At 36.6% G+C, this 19,003-nt stretch overlaps 1 protein-coding gene across 1 annotated transcript in view; it reads right to left on the reverse strand.

Annotated features, from left to right (window-relative positions):
- Positions 1 to 4,314: 4,314 nt before the first annotated feature.
- Positions 4,315 to 19,003, reverse strand: part of AQR (aquarius intron-binding spliceosomal factor) — a 55,782-nt gene continuing 41,093 nt past the window's right edge. Inside the window, exons 28-35 of the mRNA XM_056345138.1 lie at positions 18,903 to 18,974; positions 15,526 to 15,713; positions 13,702 to 13,873; positions 10,999 to 11,169; positions 10,181 to 10,266; positions 9,189 to 9,363; positions 7,989 to 8,102; positions 4,315 to 4,829 (exon numbers count right to left, since the gene is read on the reverse strand). Of these exons, the coding sequence (XP_056201113.1) occupies positions 4,581 to 4,829; positions 7,989 to 8,102; positions 9,189 to 9,363; positions 10,181 to 10,266; positions 10,999 to 11,169; positions 13,702 to 13,873; positions 15,526 to 15,713; positions 18,903 to 18,974 (1,227 nt within the window). The 3' untranslated portion in view covers positions 4,315 to 4,580. The remainder of the gene's footprint in view (positions 4,830 to 7,988; positions 8,103 to 9,188; positions 9,364 to 10,180; positions 10,267 to 10,998; positions 11,170 to 13,701; positions 13,874 to 15,525; positions 15,714 to 18,902; positions 18,975 to 19,003) is intronic.

A 19,003-nucleotide genomic window follows, 5' to 3' on the forward strand; every position in this document is an offset into this window, starting at 1 on the left:
AACTCTGGAAAGTTTCTTACCTATAGCTGAAGTAACTCTTCTTCGGCTTTTATTTTTATCTTGTTTTCCAGATACAACAGTAGAGCAACACGCTTCTCTGCATTACACCTAAGTCATGCTATTACTTGATTCAAAGATCCTTGTCCTTGCTTTTTTTTCTCCCCAACACAAGTGAAAAATCTTAACGGAAGCTGAATGAAACATACTATTCTTCTTAATAGCAACATATTACATTACCCCTGATGTAGGCTAGATTAAGCTGATTAAAGCCTTCCCACAGCAAGGCCCAGAGAAATAATCTGTCCTTGTCACCTATCAGAGTGGGAAAAGGTCACTTACTCATTACAGTAGTAGTATTTAGTCTCCTGAAATATTACTACCTACAAACTGAGAGGGAGTAGTACTGCAGGTACTATTTCTGCCTCTTTTCTTGCATTCTCTTCACTGTAATAATTTTGTTGATGCCTGTGCTGGCAAGGAGGAATTTTATTTTGGGAGTTATTTAGGATGCTTAGCTGAAAGTCTTCTAAGAAAGTTCTTCTTCAGTTTGCAATGGAAACAGCATTCTTAAAATGTGTTTATCAGTACTACAGCACATGAATGTTATACAGTTACTGGGCTTTTCTGACAGGTACCTAAACAACGAACCCTCTGAGAAAAAGGATTGTAGAAGTAACACGAGAAACCACATTGCAAAAGAAGCACTAACGGCCATAAAAACAGCCTCTAAAACTCCCCTGAAAACATTAATTTTCTTTTCATTGTTTCTGCTGGGAGGATTACCATGTTTGGCAAAGGGCTATATGCCATAATGACACTCACAGCTTCTTGACTGTTGTGGGTTGTGATTCATTTCTTGGCTAGGACAGTCGCTTTTGTCTGCTTGCTCTACAAGATTTCAAGCATTACCTAATTCTTGTTTCAATGGAATTGTATGTCATCGTGTTTATCCAGTATGTGATGAACACTGCCTCTAGGTCTTCTTTTTTAAAAGAATTCTGTGATTTTAGATAATAAAACCGGTCTCTCGTCATTCTATCAGGGAAAATTCTGTTCCCCATGAAAATACTTCAGGATTCTTACCCTTTTACGTCCCAGGAAACTCAGAGATCCATTCCAAGAGGGAAGGGAAGGAGCCAGATGTTTGCTTCCCTTTTGAAGGAAGTCTGAAACTACCTTATCTAACACCTAGAGCAGTATTTGGTATCCACTATTAAAACAAATCCAAGGCAGGCTAGGAAAAAAGTCATGGCCTTATCTTTAGGAGTTTATGGACATACTCATTATTGTAAACAGCTTACTGAGACCCTCAGCTTGCCTCTCCTTTTCCCCTTGGCAAACTTTGTCCTGAACTTTTTAAAACTTATCCACTGTCTTTGCCACACCGCCAAGCCATTCCAAACTCCCACACAGGCTAAAGCAAGCCATGCTCTGTGTTACTAAGGCATTTTCTTTGATCATACCTAAACCCACTTACTGCATTACTTCAGAGTTGCAGATGGAAGGGGGCCTGTATTTATACAGTACTATCTCAGCTTTGTATGGATGACAGAACCCAAGTAAACTGCTCTTTGTCCTCGTTTTTCTAGCTATTACAGAAAGGAACAGTACATTGAATTACAGTATCACTTTTATATCAGCACAATATTCGAGTCCAAGGGTTGAGCTGCTTCTAAACTAGTCTCTATTTAAATAAATCTTGAAAGTAGTGCCTACGTTGTTTTACAGGCTCAGTGCAACAGAGAAAAATTAAGGAACTCATGGAAGTGATGGATAAATAAATATGAAGAAAAGCCACTAACAGTTCTTTAGTTTCACTCAAAAAGTCCTTAGGGCTTTTTTTTAATTACATGGCTTTGGAACAATAAAGTAATTTTATATCTTGTCCTCCAGTTTATATACCCTTAAAGGATCTTGTCCTCACAAAGATTTTGTTCACTAGGTTTTCATGCAGTGCTATAATAGTGCTTTGCAATAATGCTTGAGTAGATTTTCTTAAAAGCTATTTTAGCTATGGTTTTGTTCATTTACTTACAGATTCTGTCTTTTAAGAATAATTAAATTTGTATGTCTTCTTTAATTTCAATACATTTAGTTTAACAACTGGATCTTGTTGTTCACTAGAATAGACAGGGACGTCAGAAGGGGATGCTAAATCCCAACTAAATATTGCCATTGGAAAACAAACCACAAGGATCAAAATGACAGTTTCAGACTGCTTCACTTCTCCCACCTTTCTTATAAGAAAATGTAAACAGAACATAAAAATTATTTTGGTGGAAAAGACAAAGGTCAGCCTTTACAAAAAAAAAGTAGAACCAAAAAGCTCTGGGGGAAAAGCAGCCCCTAACCCTGTACTCCAAATTGAAACTTCAGGAATTTTCCAACCACTGCTACAGGAAAACATCATTTTCCAGGCTATTGAAAATGCATTCTCCTAATGCTATCACATCCCTGAAAAAAGTAGAGTTCATCATATGGAAGATGTCAGCAAGGATAACGAACCCCTTGCTCAGTTCAAGTCACCTCAACAAAACCTTCTGCCTCTTCCACAGGTGGTGCTTGGTCCCTCTGAAAGCTGTGCATTAAGGCTCATCAAACGTTTTCAGTTGTTCGCTGTTCAATTGTCTCTTCCTGCACCCCAGCCAGAAACAACCTCCATTACAACTCCACTCACCATTTTAGGGCAACACTGAAGTCTAGGATGACTATACTTGGCCATTGTTCTACAAGGGCTGAGCCAGAAGCAACCACGTGTGCCCGGGGCCCAAACACAGACACAGCACCGCACAGGCAGGTGGAGTCACAGCTCATTGCAAACTGTGCTCAGCTCAAAAGGGTCTTCGCAGCTCCTTTCAGCTTCTGGTGCTTACTAATAGTCATTCTGTCCTAATTATTGATAGACTGTCAGTGAAATTATCCATTCTAGAAAAAAAACCCTCCAGAACCCAATTTCTAAAATACCAAAGCACAATAAGTGACTTTCGGACTCAAATATTTATAGAAAATAAGCTGGAGAAAAAGATGACAACCCTCAACAGAGCTAACCACTTGTGGCCTTAAGGCCCTGTATTATTTGACCCTGCATGAATATGTGAATGTTACTGCATTAAACTTAACACCCAAATGTTCAGCACTAGTATTTGTTCTCCCAAGGCAGTCAGTTTGGTAATAAACAGTACAATCCCTTCCAAATTCCAACAAGCAATAAAAGAATACCAATTCTGCTCAAATGATTAGTTTCCTCTGGGAAAACTTCATTTCAGCAAACGAAAAACATAGAACACTGTGTACCAACAGCAAGTATTAGGATTTGTTACTCTTGAGCTCCCCTGTAACTGATGGGGAGAGAATGATTTCAGGGGGAGCGCAGATGAGACCTCAGCATGCACCCACAGGTGTGCAATAGACATGTTTCATGGAGCTTGGCTTATATTTAACTTCATACTATTTCTTTTTTCCTTACTATAATACAAAAGTATTAAGAAAAATAAAGAACCTCAATGCTATTAATAAAAGCCTGTAAGTTAATTATTCTCTAGTCAGTTTAATAAGGAAATCCTGGCAGCTTCACAGCTGCAACACTTGAAAACCAAGCATTTTCCCTTTAGCAGCAATAATAGGTGTGCTTGAAAATCTACTTGGAAATTCCTAAGTCTTACTGAACTACTGACTAACTTGCCAAGTTGGCAGGTATCCTTAATGAACCAAGGAGAAACCTTTCTCTAATCACTTTATGAAGGATGCACACTTGGAAGTTACCCTAGAAAAAAACCTAAAACATTAAACCACTATGTCATTAACAACAATATCGTAGTTCTGCAAATCCTGCATTCAGGAAACTACTTCCCTTTTTCTTCCACATGTGGCTTTATGCTAGGCAATTACTGTGTCCTCTTAAAACGGAATACATTTATTTCAAAACACTATTTAAACAACAGTACTGTTGGAAAGCTGCATCCTTACTACTTCTGTAAATAACCATCAATTAAAAACAGCATCAGAAGTCGCTAAATACCTGCGCCTCAAGAAATTCTGAGAACCTGCTAAGGTCCCCGTTCAAAAAGGCTTTTACACACTTCAAAGTCCCATGGTAATTCACATTATTACTCACACACACACAAATACCTCACTGAACTTGAGCCTACACCTAAGATACCATCTCAGTGTATTTGAGCACAGCTCTACATAAGGAATTCTCCATTGTAAAATATTAAGGAAACTACAAGCAGTGTCTGACTAATATCGAATACACTTAATCAGTGAGATTTAACGGGTAACGCAGTGACTGAATTAAAGCCAAACACTCAAAACTGGTATAAAAAGCATCTTTACTGAAAAACTTCTGAGAATGAAATTGCGTATCCATTAAGCAAATTACTGATACTGACAAGAATTCAGTAAAATGTTTGCCAAACCTTCGGCTAGTCCACAAAGCATTCAGTGAAAAATATACCCAACAGGTGATGTTACACAAGCAAACATTTTAAAAAGTCAATGCACAAACAGCAATTACTCTTCTAACTGCTTTTTTCCCCCATCTGTTCTCCAAAACATGTAGAGGACAAACATCCCGTGGATCACTTTTCAGTCTCATTCTCAGGTTCGCTGTCTCCACTATCACTGTCTCTTCCCGGGTGTTCCGGCATTGTTCGATGTTCATCCACTTCGGCCACTTTCAGTTCTCCTTCCTTTACCACTTCTTCCCCTACCTTATTCTCTTTTTCTTCTGCATCTTCCTGCGTGTCTTGCACTTCACTTTCTACTTCAGTCTCTTGAGTCTGAGTAACTTCTGGTTCTTCAATCATGGCAGGTGGGGGCAGTAAACGCTAGATGATTAAAAAAGAACTTATTTTCAGTTTTTACAACAAATACATCTATTCGGGTGCCTATTCCTAATTTAGGTTGGACTGTTTCACCTTATATTTAGGTTTTTGCATTAGATAACAAGTTAACAAAGACTTAAAATTTAGAAGCCCTAAACATTTGAAGGCACTTAACTCCTATGTAAAAAAAAAAAAAAAAAAAATTAAGAATAACCTTGGCTCACACAATGGTCTTACTAGACACATTTTTAGCCTTAAAAGAGGGTGTTAAGAACTCAGTACTTCTGATTCAAGTATATCAAACACATTTCATTATCCCAAACAGCCAGACAAGTAATAGGGCTATGGTAAATCCCTACTTGGAGCAACAGGCACATACCTACCGTAATCTCACTGATTACCATTTCAAACTCCTATATATGTTTAACTTGCTTTTTGAGGCCTTTAACAGGCCTGTCTTTAACAACTCATTCCAGTAATTTCCCCTTGAAATACCTTATAAAATGCTGTGCGAATGTTACCCATAGGTACACAAGTTTCACAGCTGTCAAGTTCCAGTAACAGTTAAAGAAGCGCTTACACATTTCTCACGTAATACTTCTAGAAAAGTAATTTAGTATATTCCAAGTGTTTTGCTCACAACCAAAAGAGTAGTTTGCAAACTATTATAAGCAGCAACAGTAACTGTGTCACAGACTTTGGGGGAAAAAACCCTCAAGAATACACTGAATTGAAGAGGATGGATGAATGCTATACAACTCCAGGTTGTACAGAAACACTCATACTTCTTGCAGACTGACATTATTTGATGACTTGATGGATTTTTCCTTGGAACGTTGTGAAGCATTTTAATTAAATGAAAGTCGATAAACCTCCCACGGTTGGTTGTTTAGTTTTGTTTTGCTTGAAAGCAACTTGGCTTCACGTGACTAAATGTTTAATTACAGTGAAGTCTTACTGCCAATTAGATGACACTAATACTACAAATTTCTGACAAGCATAGGCAAATCTATGAAGCAATTATAACTGCCAGCAGAGATATGAAAAGCGCTTTTTTGTAGACTTTGATGTTATCATACTGGTGTCTCTTAATTATTTGTTCACAGAAAAATTGTTTTTCAAAACCAGATATGCTTTAATTACAAAAATATATTCTTGATGCATGAAACAAATTCATACTCTTTCTTCTTACATTTAGTTAGATGCATGTTGTGCTTCGTGACTACTACTGTTAAGACTAGCGTAAAAGAAAAGGAAAAATATCATGTTGTACTAAATAGGGCAAAAGAAACATAACGCATGCTTTTTTTTTTTTTCCCCAGATTACTTTTTGGCTTCTGCTGCAAGGAGTATGTGACTCATTGCCACAGTAGGAAAACAGCAGTTTTGTAACTAATTTTAGCTAGTACTGAACAAGAATAGGATGCTAAAAAGTAACTGGTATTAGCAGAAGGATTGGATCCATATCTGATAAAGATGTCAAGCAAACCCATCTTTTGGTAAAATTTAGATGCTGTCATCTGCTTTTCAGGACATGTATTCACTTCTTAGTTTTGACAGGGCTATTCATTTACATCTGAATGTGACTAAATGCACAGTCCATGGAGATCTCTCAACTGTGCGGATTGTATGTGATGAAGACTCAAACTATATTAGACAAATTGGCTCCAAAACAAGTCACATCATATGCTTATAGGACTGGGTTTCTAACAGCAGTGTGAGTTCTCACTACTTTAAAAAAAACCATACAGTTACAAGAAGAGATTTTAGTAGTGTCACTCCTCTTTCTCCATCCCCTTTTCTTTACAGCAGATAATTAGAGCACTTCCTCAAAACAGCAAGAAAGTATCCTGTCCACCTGGCAAAGGCTTCCTCTGCATAGCAAAATACTCCAAATCTGGCTGAAGCTATGCCTCCCAGAAAAAAACCAAATCACTGGGTAAGAACTGCAGAGAAAAAGAAATTTACTATTTGAAAGCCTGACATTCAGTAAAAGGAGAAGTTTTGGGTTCTGATCTCTACTGATTACACTGTTCCATATTAGGTGAAACAGTCAGTGGAAGGCAGAAGGAAGAAAGGTGATGGCAAAAAATCCTTGTATTAAAGAACAGAACCTAGACCTCAGAGACAAGTTCCTCGGACTAATCTGTTTAAGGATACAGAGCCATGCTACCACTCTCTTCCCACAGTCAGCTAATGCAGAGCGAGGAGTGCCCTTTTACATACATTTTTTCCACTTTTGAAAATCCTTCAGAAGAGAAAAAAAACGAGGGAACTGCAGAGTACCATGAAAGAACAAATTAGTGGTGATATAATCATGACACACCCACACATTAAGTGAAAGGTGATGCAGTTGAGCAGTAGCATTTAAAACCTCTCCCTTTCTGTTTACTATCAACTACCTCTAGGCATTTACGGATCCAAGTATGCTGAGTAAAGGCAGCTTTCTGCTCAGCATATTACCTAAACTACCTTAAAGCTCTGCTTACATACATAAGATGACAAGATGTTTCTGTTGGGTTCTGAATTCGGCTTCAGGGATTAAACATGAACAAAAATGGGTACAGAAGGGAGAAAGCATCTACAACTGCTTCCAACCTCATGCTACTTTGCTTGGTGCTGAACTAGTGCTGAAAAAAACCGCTCCAGAATAAAAACGCTACAGCTGCTAACCAGCAGGGATAATAGAGTGAACTAACATGGTTAAAATGGTTCCAAGACATGATCTGGTCTTTCTATACACTACAGGCTTGTCATGAGAACCTCTACTGCAAAACATTGTTGCACCATGCTGTGGTGCTATAACACCACTAGCTGCACTTACCTGAAACACAGCACACAAGTTCACTTCAAGTAAATACTGGTCAGGCTAGTTCTTTACTATTAATGATGAATTTTTGGGCCCAGGCAGAGCCATGTCTAGCACTTGGTATCAATTACTGCTGGTTTTGGGGACTTAAAATGGGGCTTAAATTACTAAAAGACACTGCTGTTACTACTGCAAGATTTTAAAAACTTCCATGTTCTCACTCCCAGTCATAAAACTTTCTTGAATTTTACACATAATAGGAAGTCTCAAATCTCAACAGCATCTCACGTCACTTGCTAAAAAAATCAGTTTTACTTTAAACACACATCTTCCAAAAGTTAGAAGGTCCTTACCTGTTGATAGTGGCGTGTACTCTGTATCATGTGCATATACATATTGTACACAAAGTTAGCCATTTGAGGCATGTTCTTAATAACATGTATTTGATGAGATGGTCTTTCTCCATTCTAAGGAAGGGGCAAACAAGCAGACACTCAGCAAGTAAAGCAAAACAACCATTATTCAAATGTTATTTAACTATATTAGAAAACAAACTCTTAAGAAATGCTTTTAAAGAAAAAAAAAAAAGCCTAATTCTTTGGAAAGATAGGAAGTATAGGTCTTACACTTTGGGGAACTGGATTAATCACAACACTGCAGCCCAAGGAAGAAACTTCAAATGGAAAGGTCAGGTTCTGATGCTTACTCTATAAAGTACATCGTGGACTTGAGTCACTTAACATATTAAGGCACAAATAGTTTACGATCAGATTAGGACCTAGCCTACTTGTCCACCACAGTCCAGCTCCTTCTTGCTCACACTCGCTGACCGTGCACACCACATTCTTTGTTGCACAGTGGACCTGAAGGTTTCCAACGAAGGGCTCCCTCCCAAACTTGTCAACAGCACTTAAGACCAGGGAAAGATCTGTAACAATTTTGAGTTCATGCAGGCACCCCTTCTCAAAGCTCAGGAAGCAATGCAGATGTGCTCTTCCATTTCTTCATTTAGCATCTTACTCTGTGTCCTGTGCTTAGATGATCAATAAAAACCCTTCCCTAAAGATCTAGTGCAAATCATTATGATTCCTATTTATGAACCTAGTTCAGCAACAAAACTCTTTTGTGATTCTGGCCTCAATTTAAAAAACAGTTGATTGGTTACCCTGAATTACTCAGTCAAATGTAATTTTACCTCTTTTAATGAGAAGCAATTAGCTTTGTGTGGCCCTTCTTCTATTTTTTAGAGAACATTATTTTGTTTCATAACTAAAAATTTACCTATTTATCACAAATGAAAATTATTTATTGACTTACACAGGCAGAACTTAGGAAAAAAAACCAGATGCAGCAACATATTGATGACTAAGTTTTGTGGAAAGATCGATTAAAAACAGTTAGCGTGTATCATGATAAAAGCTAACTCTAGGTACATAATTATCCAAGAGGCACTGGTTTAGCAAAGAAGATGGTCCCACCTCTTATAGCCCACTCAAAGTGGGCAACCCCCCCCCCCCATTACAGATAGCAAAATTCAGAGCAGCTGTTCCTACCTGTCTTGCTGTTGGAAAACATTCTGTGGGAACAATATGGAGGTGAAGTGGTCGAGCTGTGAGTTGGCTGAAAGCTGGAGTTAGCTCAAAACAGTTCTGGAACAGTGACACCCTTGCAAAGATATAAAGCCCAAGCCTGGCTCTTGACATGGCAACAACTAATCGTCGGACATCCCTTCAGAAAACAAAAAAAATCAATCACGTTCTTTTTCACTGATGACACAGCTCCAATAAAAATAACTAGAAGGATGTAGAAGTCTGAATTAAAGGAAATATATAATCATCTGCTAAAATACCATTTTGTCTTTAGATTTTCTCCCTACATACTGTTTCAGTAACTATCAAATCCTTGAACCATTATGTAAGGGGTTCACTGTACCAACAATAATTATGAAAAAAATCACCCTTTACTGTTTTCCTAGATTTCACAAGAAAAGATAATTTCCTAGATTTCACAAGACACTGAGAAAAAAATCATAACAGCACTTCTGTATCCCTGAACGAGTAAATGTAAGTTTGGTAACTCATCTAAATACTGCTGATTAGACAAGTCTTCCTCCACCCTACCCCAAAACTGAAGTGCCAACTTTTGAAACTACACATAATAATGTAATGTGAGCAGTGACCAAACAGTTCTGAGACAAAATAAATCAAAGGCTTGCTTACGGGGAGGAGTCTATGAGAAAATTTAACCCTGCATTCACTGAACAAGCATTACATGCCTATTGTTCTACTAGGGTGAAATCAAGTCCAGCCTATCTGCAGTAATATAAACTAGTTATAGAACAAGAGCCATTACCGAAGGATAAAGTGGTTGTGAAGAGGGTACCAGTTATAAAAGGAAGTATGTCTGAACTTCCAATACATAACATTAAACTTCATTTCTACTACGTACTAAAATAATTGAACATGTTTGTATAATGACTATGAACATCTTCCTGGTACAGAAAACCTGTAGTTTAATGACACTACAAGAGTTTCTTCTTACATACCTAAGGTGGCCTACAGCTTTGGTACGCACTAGTGAAAGGAGAATATAATCATTTTGTTGACCTTGAAATCTGTCCACAGTTGTTACCTAGGGAATCAAAAACCAAGAAAAAACCTCCATAGGTTAATCTTTGCCATTTCAATTAACAGTGACACCAAAATTTTAACATCAACTTCAGACTGAGACTGCAGTAAAGGAGAAGAGAAAGGAAAGCACTTTAACTCTGGTTAAGTAGGTCTTTAACAAAAAAAATCATCACCCTGTTCTTTTGGGGAGATGTTGGGAGGAGCTTTTGGCTGACTGTATAAAGTTTCTGTTACATTTTTATTCAATTCAGGCAGCTAACAGTAAGGTACTAACACTGAAAGATTGTTGAAAGCCATCAGTTTTACAACACAGAGTTTTAATGTGCAGAATTAGTATCAGACTTTTATAACCATGTTTTTTATTTGTTTCATTAGATTTTATCAAGTCATTTCCACTGAGTGGATCTTCCTGAAGGTGTGGCTTTGGGGTTTCTTTGGTTTTTGTCTGGTTGGGGTTTTTTTTTGAGGACAAAATAAGCGACAGTTATTCTGTCTCATGTAGTCGGCAGCCTTTCCAAGTTCACCAACCTCACTTAATTTGTATGTCAAATTACAACAGGCAGAAACAAGGGTACTACTCTATGAAATTCCATAGAATGTAGGTTATTGAATGTGTAGTTGACCAGGGAATACTTGTGCAGAAAGCTGTGAATCTGTTAGTCTGTTCTATAATATAACGATTTAAAAACAAACAAACCAGAACCACTCTAATGACTGATATTTTAAAAGTCACCTTGTTTGGCCGTCCAATCAGTGGATTATGTCCACACCGCTGATTAATGACATCACGAATCAGATGCTTCTGTCCATTGTATGTTGTCAGGATACTTATCTTGTCTGCAGGATAACCAAGCAGGCACATATACATGAAGACTGCCACAACATACTCTGCTTCACCAAGATTCTTAAAGTTTAAAAGAGGAGAAAAAGGGGTTACTCAACTTGTAGGGTTGAAAAGAACACCACCTCTGATGTTAACATGTATTTAGACAAAAGCCTCAGTGCTGGGATAAATGTCTCTAGATCTGGTGGGTTTTTTGCTCATTTAATAAAAGCCATTTTGAAAGAGTAAAAGAACACTTAACTTCATTTTGATTCCTCTTCAGAAAACTGCTGAAAATACCTACATCGATATTGTTAGCCACTGATTGACACCTTCCAATATTCATGCAGAAGCTCCCAGTTTTATTTCAACAACATTAAATTCTAAATACTTAATAGTGCTTAAATACAATAATAATTAAATGTTAAATATAATTTAGTTTTATGGACCAGTAAATATTTACACATTTGTATCTACATGCATTAAATGCTCATAGCTGTCTGCACAAAGGAACTGCCACCTTTATTATTATTGCAGAACTCAAACAATATTTCATTTTTTTCCTTCTTAAAGGTCCCATGCCCAAAACCCCCACACCTGATAGGTAAAACTGGAATTATTTGTTAAAAAGTATTAGAAGCTGATAATCTACAGATACCTGTATTTAAATACAGGCATTTAAAAAAACACTTAGTGCCAATATAACATGGTTCCAAACATGCATGCAAACAAGTTGCAGTAACTCACTCTCCAGTAACCTGAAAGTAAAAATTAGTTGAATTTGAGTAAGTAAATTTCTTTCAACTATTAATTAGGAAAAAGACATCTAGATTATTAAATCCCGTTATTTCTATAGCAGGCCATATGCTTACTCAATTTCAAATGACCAGCTATTATTTTGTATTTCCTAACTTTTTTTCTGTGCCATAATAAGAAATAATGTCTGTCCCAAAGCATCACTCTCTTGGCTACAGGAAATTTTCTTCTATTTCCAGACTGAAGTTATTCATAGCCTGTTTAAATCCATTGTCTGTCAACAAAAATCATCTTTCAGGTTAAAAAGCTGTTCTCAATTGCCGACATTTATTCCTGCTCTGTTTATACTGAGACTCTTATCCCCACTTGGCATACATTTGACTAGGCTGGACATACCAGCCTCATTTATTTTTTCTTATTAAATGGCCTCTGCATTACTTGGGAAATGCAGTTGCCAGGCATATCAAACACCTGTGGGTGTAAAGCTATTCCGCAAATTTTAATCCCCTTTAAGTCTGGAAAGAAACACCCAAATTCACAAAGAGAAATAATACATGGCATCAAACTGTTACCTCATGAAAAAGCATACAATGCCACAAACATACTCTGCTAATATCTCTCAATCTTCAAGATCTTCTTTGGCCCAGGAGTGGTCTAAAGCAGTGCTCAGATTCTCAATTACCAGAAACCCATTTTTAAGGCGCTAATTTCAGCTGTTCCTGTTCCACAGGACAACTTTTTTACTACTTGTACATTACAGTGTTAGAGCTTAAAAAACAAAATCAAAAGAAACTCTGCCCTCCAAACAACTCTGCCTTCAATTTAGATGTGAGTGGATTATGACTCACCGTTGCTTTCTTCACTAATAGCATACTAGTTTGTATTTAAAAACACCTGAGAGGAACCCAAGCAAAACTTACTAATAACTTTCATACCTTTTAAAAGAATAGATTAATATAAGTCTCAATGATCTTCACAGGGGGGAAAAAATGACCATGAATATTATCATGTTAAAGCCTATTCTTTGCTTTCCACAGTATTAAGCAAAATATAAGGTGTTAATTCCATATTTGAATTAAACCATTAACCTGCACACAGCTCCAGCTTCTAAATTTTCCAAAACCCAAACTGGTGATTTAGGCACCAGAGTCTGTTTCATCACTGTTTTTAAAACAAGAAAAGTAAGAAGACTGAAAATATAAGCACCTCATTACAAGGTTTTCCTATATTTAAGGGAAACAGATAGAAGCTGTTGTTGATGGCTTAATTTGAAAATTTAGTTCAGAAATGCCAAGGCTAGGGTTTTTTGGCAATTTCCTTCAGCCTCAATGTCTCTCTGCCTCTTAGGTATATTTCTTTTAGTACTGTTTCATTCTCTGAGGATTGGGCTTTTCAGCATTCTTCCATGTACATCAATACAGCACCTCTTCAAACTCATATATGTGTCACAGGGCAAACTTCAATCCTTCCTGTACAGGGGAAATGCTACTGTTTATTTCACTATCATGGCAGTGGCAGTACAGCTGAATTACAATGAACTTTTAATTTGCCATAGGCCAAAACAATGTTTCGCAATGAATTATATACCAAATCTCACCCCTCCCATAACGCTGAGAAAACACAGATATCAAGCACAGTCATTCACTTTAAGCAAAAAGTACAACATAATAACTTACCATTTTCAACATTCAAAACTCATTAAAAGCAGAAAAAAAAAAAATCATGTGCACATATGACTCAATTATCTGAGAACATGAATTAAACATCAGTTTACTGTATTTTGATAGTTTGTCTTCATTGCAGATTTAATAAGCCATAACCAAATCAAGTAAATTATACATATAATACTTCCCTTACCTGATAGAAATAAGGATTGGGTTCAGACTCTCCCACACCATTGAAGTCTTCCACATTTATAAGCTGGAAGTCATACAAAAACCCTGCATTGGCTGTTCTGAACTCCGGCAGAAGCTGCACATGAGGCAGGTTACCCAGATTCTTGTAACGCCAGTTATAGAGGTTACACAAACTGTTCAAAAACACACAGACAAACCCCGAATAGTTAAAAGCTGGCTCTTTAACTCATTCAAAATAGTTCAGATATGGAAGCATTGATCTTGAAAGTGAGGGGTTCTGTGTAGGCTTTCAATGAAAAAAATAATTTTGCTGGATAGCCTGTATATATATATAAATGAACATACACAAGCTATCCAGCAATTTTTTATTTTTAAGTTTTGATTCCGTTTGGTGTTCTATCACATAAAACTTCAGATTTCACTGCAGTGCAGTACACTCAGCTTTTCAGCCTGTTCCAGTTCATCAGCTTTACATCGAAGGGTACAAATTTTGCAAAGGAATCTAGTAGGAATTCTCTTTGGTAACAAAACTTAAGGATTATTAATGCTTCTTGACCAAAAGGAAGGAGTAAGAGAAAAAGGATTTTCTGCATTATCTGCTGTAAAGCTTCTTACTGCAAAAAGAAATTTATTTTATTTTGTGTACTGCCATGTATTAACATGAGATGTGAAGGAAAGCAATCAAAAATCTACCCAATTCTGAATCATCTCTGGTACTTATAGGGACAGTAATATAACAAAAATGCCTCATCCACAAATGCACAACAATGTCCAGACCAGATAAAGTAGCAGATAATTCATGGTGAAGCTACTACCTACATTCAGAAAAGACAAAGCATAAAGAACTGTGGAAAAAATCCTTGAAATTGCCTGCAAAGAGAAGGAATTCTGCTCTCTTATCTCAAACAGATTTGCTGAGATGTTGCAAAGTAGTAGATGGCAAAATGAATTTAATTTATCATCATACTCAGATATAATCTGCATTTTAAAAATCATACTCAACTGTTGTTCATGTGACTAGGAAGTAATATTCTACCACCCCTAACATTTCCTACATGAAAAAAAAAAAAAAAAGGTTATTTGTATAGTTCACTCCATTTTATGCCTAAAAATTTAGGATTTATAATTAAACTTAAGAGCCGCAAGATTTCATATGAAGTAATTTTCTCTTTTTTGTTTTTTTCTTCCCTTCTTAATACGACACCACAAATATGCACTTTACACAATAAATAAATTTGACATCTAAATTACCACAATGAAATGACAAATACATGGATAAAAAAAAAAAAGGTATCTTACTAGAGAGACACAGTATCTCTTTCAATATAAAAAAGGCTTTACACTTTTGCATGGACAACCTGATTGTCTCAAATCAAAGCTAAAGCTCTGCTGAAATACCACAAGGAAAGCATCCTTTTGCAGACTTTAAGGGAAATATTTTATAGTCAAATCAAATCTTTATTTAGCCTTGATTATACTAAATACATTAGTTTAGAAAAGGAAGTTTCTGCAAAAGAGTCTCAACTGCAAAAAACCCTAAACACTTAAGACTACTACCATTCTTTTCAATATTTTCATTAAAGTACTCATACAACAGCAGAGTACTACTATGTAACAAAAAAGAAAGTAAATCTGATTACATTTCAGCAAAGTAAAATCTGCCTTCCCAGTCTAAGCTGAAACAAACGGAACAAAACAACTAAATAAGTTTTGCAAACTCCTATCCTAACAATAAAAACCAAGCTTACAAAATTACATACGCACTTTTCCAATTTTTCATCTGGTGATTTATTACAAGCTAGATATGCAATTTTCTCTGTCTTACCTTGCTCTTGCTCTTCCCTGTGCATCCAAATCAACAGTTGGCACTCCAACACGAACAAACCGTGTAAAAAGAGACTGCTCCATGTTGGAGTATTTTTGAAAAGCCATGTTCTTAATGACTGGTGGCAACTGATGATGGTCACCAATCATAATCCACCGCTTCAAACGACTGAATCCATCCTGGGGGTTCTAGATTTAAACAATTACAACTATTACAATATAATCAAGGCACTCAGTTTACAACACATTAATAGTCACACTGGCTGTCTTAGTCTAAGCCCTAAACAAATTTCAACATTTGTTCTTAAGCTACACTGAACTGCAGCCATTTTAAAGACTTTTAGCTTCTTTCCAAACTACTACCAGAAAAAGGGAGTAAAAGAATAAGTGTTTAAAAAAAGTCTTGTTTCTTACAAAGCAACATGTAAGTTTATTAAAATCAGTAGAGAAACATCAGAATAAATTTTGTATTATTTTAAAGGCCAAAAGTAATATATTTTCAGGTGACAAAAGGAAGAACCACAATTACAGAAGTTACAATAGTAAAAATACTCCTGATTTCTACACAGTAGTGTTATCCTAGAACAGACCTTTAAACGTTTATTTCTTGGGTTCTGAGACAGTGAATATGAACTGCCTGAAGCATCTGAAACAGTTTTAGTGCTCACACACCTAAGGCACAAACCAAACCTGCCTTTCAAGTGTCTCTTTAGTTCACATGCTTCACCTGTTTACCTCTGGAATTCCCACATGGCCTTTTCCGTGACCAGGATGTGCCTCTTAACTAATCCTCACCCTAGCTCTTGGACTGAAAGTGCTTCAGTATGTTTGTTGTCCTTTCCCCACAGGAGCATATTCAAGACAAAGCCTAAAGTTCCTTTTCTTGCCTCTTGAAATGGAAGAGCTCTTAAGCCCTCTCTGATCAGAGAGCAAAGAAGGAAAACTGAACTCTGGACTGTCTAGCTCCTCAGCCCTAAAGATGTCTTAGTAAGAAAGTAAGAGGACAGAAGTAATTTTCAATGGCATGGAAAGAGATCTAATTTTTTTTCCCATTCTATATAACCATTCTGCTCTTATCATCAATTTCAATCTCAAGGAGCTCTCTATAAAGAACTCTGTTTTAAAAAATTTCTTACTCTGAATTGCAAGTGCAAGAAATCAGGTACTACTACTTTGTAAGCCTAGTTCTTTAGGTTTTGTTAAAAAAAACCTTCAGTATTCCAGGACTATTTGGATGGCTCTTGTAAATAAGGTCTTGTAGATGGAATAACCCCAGAATACAGCTCTGTGATGAAATAATCTGCTTTAATAACACAAAACTCTCCAACTTCTGCATTGCTTACGTACACTTATTTCCCCTCACCAGTCTGATGCACCTGGTTATTAAATGTTCATTCAAACATCTGAAAAACACTGGAAGATACTTATTTCATGAAATATAGTAACGAAACCCATGGTAAAAGCCACACAATTTATTCACTACATAGCACTGCAGTACAATGTTGTGTTATGATTTGTGAGAAGCCTCACCCAACAGAGGCTTGCTCTCCAAACACCCCAAACAGGACAGAGAAATATGTGCTCCTGTTCAGAGTTCAGGCAGTATTTAGAGTTTAGAGAGTGAATTAGTTGCCTACCTGCTCATAATTATCAAAACTCTGCAGTCTTTAACACATCAAGAAGGTGTTACAGTACTACATTAATGTCCCTAAAACTTAAAAACCTACAGTTAAGCAGCAACTGAAAACAGGACTTGGGTTTAACAGCAATACGGTTAACTTGGACACACACATTCTTTTGTGCACTAGGCCCATATTGAGTTACTTTCCTGCGATTGTATTCTACTCTCCATTGTTAAACAGCAAAGTGAAAAATTATGAGCTGCATTTAGAAATCATATCAAATATTTCATGGAGTTTCTATCACGCCTTTTCCAATTGAGATTAACTTTCCTTCAGAATGAAAATCCAAAAGCTTGGATGTGGTTTTCTAAGAGACTTAAAAATATTCCTTTTCAATAAAAATATCTCCTCCAGGCAAAACTTCTGAAGGAAGCTTAATTTCAGATCATGAGCAAATGCAGACTGTGTATTTTTCAGAGTCACTGAGTAAGAATCAAGTCCACAGTACAGACTGTCTTTGTTTTACTGACTTCCCACACATCAGCTTCTGATTTGCAGCTAAAGAGTTTGCACAGAGTTCCTGAGGGAGCCCATACTTCACTTCAAGAGGTGAAATTTTATCTCATGATAATCTGAGATTACAGAGCCACAGATGTTTGAGAAGCACATTTTCCTTCCTTATGAAATCCTCTAGCTCTTAAAAAGAGGAGAGTGATGCCTCTCAAGTTGCTAAAAGCAACCACAGATAAATAGTCTTCGCTGGAGGCACAAAAAAAAATATTTCAAGACAGTCTGAGTGAATGTGTTGAGTTTAGAAATGATTACAGTAAATGTTTTTAGGGAAACATACTCAACTTTAAAATTGGCAGTGTTGACCCTCTTTCACAACAACCCCTTGTGTTACTGAGCTATTGCTAACCTGGCTTCCTACAGACTGTACTGTAAGTATCCTATGGGCCACATGAGCTTCAGTTTCCTTCCTTCCTTCTTTTCCTTAGCAGTACCTTTCCAGCTGCAAGACTTCCATTCAACTGTATCACAACTACATTCCTTTATCTACCAACTGTTGGTTTGCCAGTGTACAAGCTGCAGCTGATTGCAGGCTAAACATTTACGAATGAGCTGGACCAAAGTTGTGGAATTATTGGGCAACAGTAGAAGCAGAACCAGTAACCATTTCTTTTCTTTCTGTGGAGGTATAATATCAATTAGAATCTCTCTTCTTTCTCTGGCTTCAAGTTTCCTTAAAGTTGTAGGTACTTAGTATCTCTCCAGCTCTGTTAACCTTGACTGAAACTGACCAAACACCACAAGCAGACAGGATAACACAGGGCAATTATGTAAGTCTGATGTTCTTGGGAAACAAAACCATTATTTAATAAGAAGTAATAATGTAAAAAAAAATTAGCAATAATCACTATCAAATGAGATAGAATAAAAGTAACAAAGCCAGGACCTAGTTTACATGAACATGTTCACTTTCTCATTTTCAAAATGAAAATCTGCTAATCCTACTATTTAGTCAATAAAACCAACATATTTAGAACCATAGTAGCTTACTCCGTAATATTAAAACCCAAGGATAAACAACTAATATAGAACAATATGAAAGTTCTTAACTGTGCACTCTAATGGCAAACATCTGTTCTAGGTTACTTTCTGCACAAGACATTTTCCTTTTAATATTCTGTATTGTTTAAAACCACAGACTTTCATTTATCATCTTTTGTAATATGTTTTATGATTCAGGTCTAACCTGCAACAGGAGAGGTATAAAGGTTTCTATCTCCAGAATTTGAGCAGACTCCTCCATTAAAATGTTGTCATACTGAGAAAGAAAAGAGATGTCCATCAATT

Source organism: Falco biarmicus, chromosome 7 (genome assembly GCF_023638135.1).
Source record: "Falco biarmicus isolate bFalBia1 chromosome 7, bFalBia1.pri, whole genome shotgun sequence".
Lineage (NCBI taxonomy): Eukaryota > Metazoa > Chordata > Aves > Falconiformes > Falconidae > Falco > Falco biarmicus.